We start from the raw sequence: 10,070 nt of genomic DNA on the forward strand, positions 1-10,070 counted from the left end.
GCTCGATCTACACCTGATAACTAATACAGCAGAGTGAGACCTCAGGTGTGTTGATAGTTGGAGTTTAATGCATCAGCTGCTAGAATGGAAACATAAAATCCATGAAGTCACCATAAACAACGTGTTCTGAGAGGAGAACGTTAGAAGAGAAGTTCAGAGTTAAAGAACCTGATCAGCTGACATCATAAAGCAACAACAATGAGAGGAAGATGATCTGAGGAGAACATAGTGACACACTGAGACCAGGTGATCATTATAGAGGTGAGCTGTGCTGGATAAACTCTTCACAACATTTAGTTCAGTAAAAACACTCACACACACTGAAAATACTCCACTACAAGTAAAAAAACGTAAAAGCCTTACTTGAGTAATAGCTAAGCTATGATTGGACAGTGCAAAGGAAAGAGATCAGCTGATCTTAAACCGTCCTGGAGTTGATGTTGGACATGAACCCGTCAGTTGTCTCTGTGTCCTCATCCTCAGATGGGAGCCTGTTTCTCAAAGGTTTTTAATGGTTGTCCTCTAAGGATTCACTCTGCTGCCTCATGGATCAACCCCGACACCAGAGGTACGCACACCTGTCTGACCTCTGTGACCTGTCTGACCTCTGTGACCTGTCTGACCTCTGTGACCTGTCTGACCTCTGTCTGACCTCTGTGACCTGTCTGACCTCTGTGACCTGTCTGACCTCTGTGACCTGTCTGACCTCTGTGACCTGACCTCTGTTTGACCTCTGTTTGACCTGTCTGACCTCTGTCTGACCTCTGTGACCTGTCTGACCTCTGTGACCTGACCTCTGTCTGACCTCTGTGACCTGACCTCTGTTTGACCTCTGTGACCTGTCTGACCTCTGTGACCTCTGTGACCTGTCTGACCTCTGTGACCTGTCTGACCTTTGTCTGACCTCTGTTTGACCTGTCTGACCTCTGTTTGACCTCTGTCTGACCTCTGTTTGACCTCTGTGACCTGACCTCTGTCTGACCTCTGTGACCTGTCTGACCTCTGTGACCTCTGTGACCTGACCTCTGTCTGACCTCTGTGACCTGTCTGACCTCTGTTTGACCTCTGTGACCTGTCTGACCTCTGTGACCTCTGTGACCTGTCTGACCTCTGTCTGACCTCTGTTTGACCTGTCTGACCTCTGTTTGACCTCTGTTTGACCTGTCTGACCTCTGTCTGACCTCTGTTTGACCTCTGTCTGACCTCTGTCTGACCTCTGACCTCTGTGACTATCAGCTGTTGTAGGGTCTCCATGTTCTGCTCATCATTTTATTTCCTGTTCCCACTAGAACAACTGAATTGCTGTCTTTACTGTTTTCATCCACTGTCTGTCTGAAACACTGTGAGCTCTGCCTCTCCAGGAAACTGACAAAGACAGGTGGGCTGTAGTATTTCTGTCAGTACTGCAGTATGTCTGTCAGTGCTGCAGTATTTCTGTCAGTGCTGCAGTGTGTCTGTCAGTATTTCTGTCAGTACTGCAGTATGTCTGTCAGTGCTGCAGTATGTCTGTCAGTATTTCTGTCAGTACTGCAGTATGTCTGTCAGTGCTGCAGTATTTCTGTCAGTATTTCTGTCAGTACTGCAGTATGTCTGTCAGTGCTGCAATATTTCTGTCAGTGCTGCAGTGTGTCTGTCAGTAGTTCTGTCAGTACTGCAGTATGTCTGTCAGTGCTGCAGTATGTCTGTCAGTATTTCTGTCAGTACTGCAGTATGTCTGTCAGTGCTGCAGTATTTCTGTCAGTATTTCTGTCAGTACTGTAGTATGTCTGTCAGTGCTGCAGTATTTCTGTCAGTGCTGTAGTGTGTCTGTCAGTATTTCTGTCAGTACTGCAGTATGTCTGTCAGTGCTGCAGTATGTCTGTCAGTATTTCTGTCAGTACTGCAGTATGTCTGTCAGTGCTGCAGTATTTCTGTCAGTATTTCTGTCAGTACTGCAGTATGTCTGTCAGTGCTGCAGTATTTCTGTCAGTGCTGCAGTGTGTCTGTCAGTATTTCTGTCAGTGCTGCAGTATGTCTGTCAGTGCTGCAGTATGTCTGTCAGTATTTCTGTCAGTACTGCAGTATGTCTGTCAGTGCTGCAGTATTTCTGTCAGTATTTCTGTCAGTACTGCAGTATGTCTGTCAGTGCTGCAGTATTTCTGTCAGTGCTGCAGTGTGTCTGTCAGTAGTTCTGTCAGTACTGCAGTATGTCTGTCAGTGCTGCAGTATGTCTGTCAGTATTTCTGTCAGTACTGCAGTATGTCTGTCAGTGCTGCAGTATTTCTGTCAGTATTTCTGTCAGTACTGTAGTATGTCTGTCAGTGCTGCAGTATTTCTGTCAGTACTGTAGTGTGTCTGTCAGTATTTCTGTCAGTACTGCAGTATGTCTGTCAGTGCTGCAGTATGTCTGTCAGTATTTCTGTCAGTACTGCAGTATGTCTGTCAGTGCTGCAGTATTTCTGTCAGTGCTTCTGTCAGTACTGCAGTATGTCTGTCAGTGCTGCAGTATTTCTGTCAGTGCTGCAGTGTGTCTGTCAGTATTTCTGTCAGTGCTGCAGTATGTCTGTCAGTGCTGCAGTATGTCTGTCAGTATTTCTGTCAGTACTGCAGTATGTCTGTCAGTGCTGCAGTATTTCTGTCAGTATTTCTGTCAGTACTGCAGTATGTCTGTCAGTGCTGCAGTATTTCTGTCAGTGCTGCAGTGTGTCTGTGCACTGTCCCAGTGTCTGTCTGTGTGTGCGTGATCAGATCAGTACCTGGTGTTTGGAGCTGAGGAAGGGATCTACACTCTGAATCTGAACGAGCTGCATGAGAACTGGATGGAACAGGTGAGCTCCCACCTGACCACCTGACCACCTGATCCACCTGACCACCTGACCACCTGATCCACCTGACCACCTGATCCACCTGATCCACCTGACCCACCTGACCACCTGATCCACCTGACCACCTGACCCACCTGACCACCTGATCCACCTGATCCACCTGACCCACCTGACCCACCTGACCACCTGATCCACCTGACCCACCTGACCACCTGATCCACCTGATCCACCTGATCCACCTGACCCACCTGACCACCTGACTACCTGATCCACCTGATCCACCTGACCCACCTGACCACCTGATCCACCTGATCCACCTGACCCACCTGACCCACCTGACCCACCAGACCACCTGATCCACCTGATCCACCTGACCCACCTGACCACCAGACCACCTGACCCACCTGACCCACCTGACCACCTGACCACCTGATCCACCTGACCCACCTGACCACCTGACCCACACTGTTCAAGTTCAAGTTCAGGACTTTGACTGATGGACATTTCTGTGTGTGTGTGTGTGTGTGTGTGTGTGTGTGTGTGTGCAGTTGGTTCCTCACAGGTGTACCTGGGTTTATGTGATGAACAACACTCTGATCTCCATCTCAGGTCAGTGAACACATCACAGAAACACAACAAACACCAGTAATTAATTCTGTTCTGGAATAAAATGTTCTAGTCGAAGGTTCTGCCATCGTGTTGATGTAAAATAAATATCTGTAAATAAAACCTGTTGATCCTGTGTCCTATCTTCATCTTCATGATGTCAAACAGCTAAAATACAGGAAGTTACCTCACTGAGAATAAAGATGAAAAGATAAAAGATAAACGTTTAAAACATTAATGTGATTTTAAAATAACTGAAAATCAACTGAAGATTAATAATCATAAAAGAAAAATGTCTTTTCTGTCAGGTGTGTGATGTGTGTTAACTGAGCCCTGCGTTCTGTCTGCAGGTAGAACCTCTCAGCTGTACTGTCACAGTCTGGTCGGTCTGTTCGAACAGGCTCGACTCAAACAGAAACTGACTGTCTCCATCCCGACTCGCCGTCTGCCTGACCGCATCCTGCCACGGTCTGTTCCCCAGCGCATCATGCTAAGAACACACTAAAAACATGCTAAGACATTTAACATGCTGAAAGATTAAAGGGATAGTTCAGATTATTTGAAACATGATTGTAAGGTTCTGACAGTCAGTGTGTTACCTACAGGAGACAGACACGCCCACAAACAGGAAACCACCGTCATACAGTATAAACTATAACAGTGGTTTCCTGTCAGAAAAGTCTGTCTGACAGAAAGGTACAGTGATGAGACATATAGTGGACATTTGTTTCTGACACACTGACTGTGGAGAAGAACCTCATAGAACCACACTGCAGATAATACAGACTGTCCCTTTAAACCATCGACTCAGTTTAAACTCCATCCTGATTGTCTTTTGTCTTTTCTCTTATTACTTTTTGTGTTTTGTCTTTTTTCTTTGTCTTTGTCTCTTCCTCTTTCCGTCTTTTTGTCCAGGAGGTTTTCCATCTCCAGTAAGATTCCAGACACTAAAGGCTGTCTGAGATGCTGCGTAGGTGAGTCAGACATGGTCAGCAAGAGGACAGACAGACATCACACACCTGTCCACACCTGGATCACACACCTATCTGTCCCCTCTCTCTACAGTGAGAAACCCCTACACAGGTCACAAGTACCTGGGCGGAGCTTTCCAATCAGGTGTGGTCCTGCTAGAGTGGGTGGAGCCAATGCAGAAGTTCATGCTGGTTAAGGTAAGAAGACAGCAGCTGAGAGAGAGACAGGTGAGGAGCTGAGAGACAGACAGGTGAAGAGCTGAGAGACAGACAGGTGAAGAGCTGAGAGACAGACAGGTGAAGAGCTGAGAGAGAGACAGATGAGGAGCTGAGAGACAGACAGGTGAAGAGCTGAGAGACAGACAGGTGAAGAGCTGAGAGAGAGACAGATGAGGAGCTGAGAGAGAGAGACAGGTGAGGAGCTGAGAGAGAGAGACAGGTGAGGAGCTGAGAGACAGACAGGTGAAGAGCTGAGAGACAGACAGGTGAAGAGCTGAGAGACAGACAGGTGAAGAGCTGAGAGAGACAGGTGAAGAGCTGAGAGAGAGACAGATGAGGAGCTGAGAGAGAGAGACAGGTGAGGAGCTGAGAGACAGACAGGTGAAGAGCTGAGAGACAGACAGGTGAGGAGCTGAGAGAGAGACAGGTGAAGAGCTGAGAGACAGACAGATGAGGAGCTGAGAGACAGACAGATGAGGAGCTGAGAGACAGACAGGTGAAGAGCTGAGAGACAGACAGGTGAAGAGCTGAGAGAGACAGGTGAAGAGCTGAGAGAGAGACAGATGAGGAGCTGAAAGAGAGAGACAGGTGAGGAGCTGAGAGAGAGACAAATGAAGAGCTGAGAGACAGACAGGTGAAGAGCTGAGAGACAGACAGGTGAAGAGCTGAGAGAGAGACAGGTGAGGAGCTGAGAGAGAGAGACAGGTGAGGAGCTGCGAGAGAGACAGGTGAAGAGCTGAGAGACAGACAGATGAGGAGCTGAGAGACAGACAGATGAGGAGCTGAGAGAGAGACAGGTGAGGAGCTGAGAGAGACAGGCGAGGAGCTGAGAGACAGACAGGTGAGGAGCTGAGAGAGACAGACAGGTGAAGAGCTGAGAGACAGACAGATGAGGAGCTGAGAGAGAGAGACAGGTGAGGAGCTGAGAGAGAGAGACAGATGAGGAGCTGAGAGAGAGACAGGTGAAGAGCTGAGAGACAGACAGGTGAGGAGCTGAGAGACAGACAGGTGAGGAGCTGAGAGAGAGAGACAGGTGAAGAGCTGAGAGACAGACAGGCGAGGAGCTGAGAGACAGACAGGTGAGGAGCTGAGAGAGAGAGACAGGTGAAGAGCTGAGAGACAGACAGGTGAGGAGCTGAGAGACAGACAGGTGAAGAGCTGAGAGACAGACAGGTGAGGAGCTGAGAGACAGACAGGTGAGGAGCTGAGAGGGAGAGACAGGTGAGGAGCTGAGAGAGAGACAGGTGAGGAGCTGAGAGACAGACAGGCGAAGAGCTGAGAGACAGGTGAAGAGCTGAGAGAGAGACAGGTGAGGAGCTGAGAGAGAGACAGGCGAGGAGCTGAGAGAGACAGGTGAAGAGCTTAGAGAGAGACAGGTGAGGAGCTGAGAGAGAGACAGGCGAGGAGCTGAGAGAGAGACAGGTGAAGGGCTGAGAGAGAGAGAGACAGGTGAGGAACTGAGAGAGACAGGCGAGGAGCTGAGAGACAGACAGGTGAGGAGCTGAGAGAGACAGACAGGTGAGGAGCTGAGAGAGAGAGACAGGTGAGGAACTGAGAGAGAGAGACAGGTGAGGAACTGAGAGAGACAGGTGAAGAGCTGAGAGACAGACAGGTGAGGAGCTGAGAGACAGACAGGTGAAGAGCTGAGAGACAGGTGAAGAGCTGAGAGAGAGACAGGTGAGGAGCTGAGAGAGAGACAGGTGAGGAGCTGAGAGAGACAGGTGAAGAGCTGAGAGAGAGACAGGTGAGGAGCTGAGAGAGAGAGACAGGCGAGGAGCTGAGAGAGAGACAGGTGAAGGGCTGAGAGAGAGAGACAGGTGAGGAACTGAGAGAGACAGGCAAGGAGCTGAGAGACAGACAGGTGAGGAGCTGAGAGAGATAGACAGGTGAGGAGCTGAGAGAGACAGACAGGTGAGGAGCTGAGAGAGAGAGACAGGTGAGGAGCTGAGAGAGACAGACAGGTGAGGAGCTGAGAGAGACAGACAGGTGAGGAGCTGAGAGAGAGAGACAGGTGAGGAACTGAGAGAGACAGGTGAGGAGCTGAGAGACAGACAGGTGAGGAGCTGAGAGAGAGAGACAGGTGAGGAACTGAGAGAGACAGGTGAGGAGCTTTATTTACGTTCCTGCTCTATACTGTGATCATGTGATGTCTCTGGACCAGTCACATGACTCTCTGTATGTCTCTGTCTTCCTCACCAGAACGTGGACTTCCAGCCTCCATGTCCTCTGGAGGTTCTGGAGCTGCTTGTGGTTCCGGAGCAGCCTTACCCTCTGATCTGTGTCGGTCTGAACAGAGGAACTGAACCCAACCAGCCAATCAGTTTCCAGACCCTGGACCCCAACTCCTCCTGCCCCGCCTCCCCTGACACAGGTAAGTCCTCGTCCTGACTTTATTCACACGGCTCCTCTCAGACTCACATGCAGCCCACAGACCTTCAGAGGTTTAACAAATGAACTCTGAGGAAAGATGGCTGAATTAAGGTGGAGTTATTCTGCTGGATGTTACCTGGGAGAGGCTGCTGAAGCACATGTGAAGACTTCAGCTGCTAATAACTTCACAGGTACTACTCACCTGACTCAGGTGAAGCTCCTCCCACCTCACAGAGTCTCAGGAGTCTAAACATTTTGTGTCTTTGCAGAGAACCCTCAGAGCTGTGTGATCCACGTTACTCAGCTGGAGAGAGACACCATCCTGGTCTGTCTCGACCGTGAGTTCATGCAACCAGACAACTGTTTTAAAAAATAGAATGATATAAGTTTTATTTTGAAAGGTTTAGCAGTGTGCTTTGTGTTTCCTGTAGGTTGTATAAAGATCGTAAACCTTCAGGGGAAACTGAAGTCCAGCAAGAAGCTGTCAGCCGAGCTCATCTTCAATTTCCAGATCGAGGCCATCGGTAAACCACCTTAAATCTGCTTTAAACCACCTTAAATCTGCTTTAAACCACCTTAAATCTGCTCCCTCCCTCCACCTCCTCCAGTGTGTTTACAGGACAGTGTTTTGGCCTTCTGGAGACATGGCATGCAGGGGCGGAGCTTCAGATCTAATGAGGTAATAATCCTCCAATCAGAAATGAGGAACACGCTGACCTCACTGTTGTGTCACTATGACTGTTTTTTTTTCTTTCCACAGATCACTCAGGAGGTCAGTGACATCAGCAGGATGTTCCGTGTGCTGGGCTCAGACAGGTGAGACAGGTAAACAGTCTGTTCACCTGTTTACCTGTCAGCTCACCTGTTTACCTGTCTGTCTGTCTGTCTGTCTGTCTGTCTGTCTGTAGGGTGGTGGTTCTGGAGAGCAGGGCAACAGATAAACCAACTGAACCCAGTAACCTGTACATCCTGGCTGGACATGAAAACAGCTACTGAAACCAGGACCAAACCAGATCAGAACCAGACCAGGACCAAACCAGATCAGAACCAGACCAGGACCAAACCGTTCCGATGAACCAAACCTGTACTGTTCATGGACTGTCGACCATTTTGTTGACTCAGTTTCTCCCAGAATGCAACAGTGAAAGAACTCAGCAAAACAACAGTCAGTATTCAAGTGCCGACTCCCATGAGGCATTACAGTTGATCTGAATAGTGTCGACACCACAGATCTGAGCTGAACCAGATCAGAGTCCAGGACCTGTATTACAGAAAAATCCAGATCTCATCCGTGGTAACAAGGGTTTCTAACAATGTTCTAAGTCAGTGTTCCTGTTTTAGTGAAGATACACAAACAGCCAAACTCAAGAACACATGAAATAAACTCTCAGAAGTGAGACAACAGGACAGAAACATTTATTTGACATTGCTTTGATATTTTAAATGTCCCATTTGCTAACATGGAGGGGGCGGGACTTATGATCTATACTGCAACCAGCCACCAAGGGACGACTGAGATGTTTGTATTTGTCTACAGATGTTACAGACACATCTGTCTTCAAGTTTAGTGTCTGCTGATGTTTCTGAGATAAGAAAAGTAGTGCTGGTTGCTATGGTAACAGACATAAAAGTTAACTTCAGACTTTAGATCAGAAGTTTGTCGATCCTGTTACTGACATCTGTAAACAGATGTTTTTATACTGATGCAGGATGACAGGACTGGACTGCACTGGATTGGACTCAACTCGACTGGACTGGACTGGACTCGACAGGACAGGACTGGACTGGACTTCACTGGACTGGATTGGACTCAACTCGACAGGACAGGACTGGACTGGACTGGACTTGACTGGACTGGGCTGGACTAGATTGGACTCAACTCAACTGGACTGGACAGGACTGGACTCACCAGGGCAGGACAGGACAGGACAGGACAGGACTGGACTGGACTGAACTCAACAGGACAGGACAAACATGGACTGGACTGGACTGGACTGGACTAGATTGGACTCAACTCAACTGGACTGGACAGAACTGGACTGGACTGAACTCAACAGGACAGGACAAGCATGGACTGGACTGGACTGGACTGGACTGGACTCAACAGGGCAGGACAGGGTTGGACTGGACTGGATTGGACTCAACAGGACAGGACTGGACTGGATTGGACTCAACAGGACAGGACTGGACTGGACTGGACTGGACTGAACTGAACTGGACTCGACAGGGCAGGACAGGACAGGACTGGACTGGATTGGACTCAACAGGACAGGACTGGACTGGACTGGACTGGACTCGACAGGGCAGGACAGGACTGGACTGGACTGAATTGGACTCGACAGGACAGGACAGGACTGGACTGGACTGGACTCGACAGGGCAGGACAGGACTGGACTGGACTGAATTGGACTCAACAGGACAGGACAGGACTGGACTGGGGTGTGTTGTGTTCAGTGTGTGCGGGACGCTGCCTTCATGGAACGGGGGATGAACTGGAGCTGAAACTGACTACAAGAAGAAGCTCAGTGAAGCTGCTGAGAGCTGAAGAACATGACAGCACTGTGAGCTGCACGCCGAGGGTCACATGACCGACAGAGGGAGCTGCAGTTGGTCTGTTCACGCCGAGGGTCACATGACCGACAGAGGGAGCTGCAGTTGGTCTGTTCTCAGCAGCCTCGTTAAACCTGCTGCTGCTGCCAGATTCACTTTAATTAATGTCAGTTTGATTTGATCAATAAATTGTCTTTAATTCTGCTTTCATCTTGATTTAGTTTTTTGACTAAGATTCATCGATAATAAAAATAATCTTCACAGGAGGGACTTTAAATATTGATAAATATCAGTACAAACATGGAGCACGTGGACAAACAATTCAAGACTATTGACAAGACTGACAGGATTAATCAATCAATCAGAAAAATAATCACTGAGTTCTGTTAGATGTCAGACTGAGAACACTAGTCATGCTAGCTGAGTAGTTTGCTAGCTGTCATGCTAACTCAGCTAGCCCACCCCCACACCGTTGGTCATGTGACTTTCTCCTGGCAGGTGTTGAATCATCTGACCTCAGCCAACAGGAGCCTGTGGTCCCTGAGGTCAT

The 10,070-nt window shown here is 48.7% G+C and overlaps 1 protein-coding gene across 2 annotated transcripts in view; it reads left to right on the forward strand.

The window, feature by feature from the left end:
- LOC146329273 (mitogen-activated protein kinase kinase kinase kinase 3-like) overlaps positions 1–8,047 on the forward strand; it is a 50,443-nt gene extending 42,396 nt beyond the window's left edge. For both annotated transcript variants that reach the window (XM_084714496.1, XM_084714495.1), the window contains exons 23-34: positions 484–568; positions 2,728–2,807; positions 3,353–3,413; positions 3,761–3,878; positions 4,326–4,384; positions 4,476–4,579; positions 6,800–6,971; positions 7,240–7,308; positions 7,402–7,494; positions 7,579–7,649; positions 7,731–7,786; positions 7,879–8,047. In XM_084714496.1, coding sequence (XP_084570622.1) covers positions 484–568; positions 2,728–2,807; positions 3,353–3,413; positions 3,761–3,878; positions 4,326–4,384; positions 4,476–4,579; positions 6,800–6,971; positions 7,240–7,308; positions 7,402–7,494; positions 7,579–7,649; positions 7,731–7,786; positions 7,879–7,966 — 1,056 coding nt within the window. In that variant the 3' untranslated portion in view covers positions 7,967–8,047. The remainder of the gene's footprint in view (positions 1–483; positions 569–2,727; positions 2,808–3,352; positions 3,414–3,760; positions 3,879–4,325; positions 4,385–4,475; positions 4,580–6,799; positions 6,972–7,239; positions 7,309–7,401; positions 7,495–7,578; positions 7,650–7,730; positions 7,787–7,878) is intronic.
- Positions 8,048–10,070: the final 2,023 nt, after the last annotated feature.

Source organism: Lutjanus erythropterus, chromosome 3 (assembly GCF_056507025.1).
Source record: "Lutjanus erythropterus isolate fLutEry1 chromosome 3, fLutEry1.hap2, whole genome shotgun sequence".
Classification (NCBI taxonomy): domain Eukaryota; kingdom Metazoa; phylum Chordata; class Actinopteri; order Lutjaniformes; family Lutjanidae; genus Lutjanus; species Lutjanus erythropterus.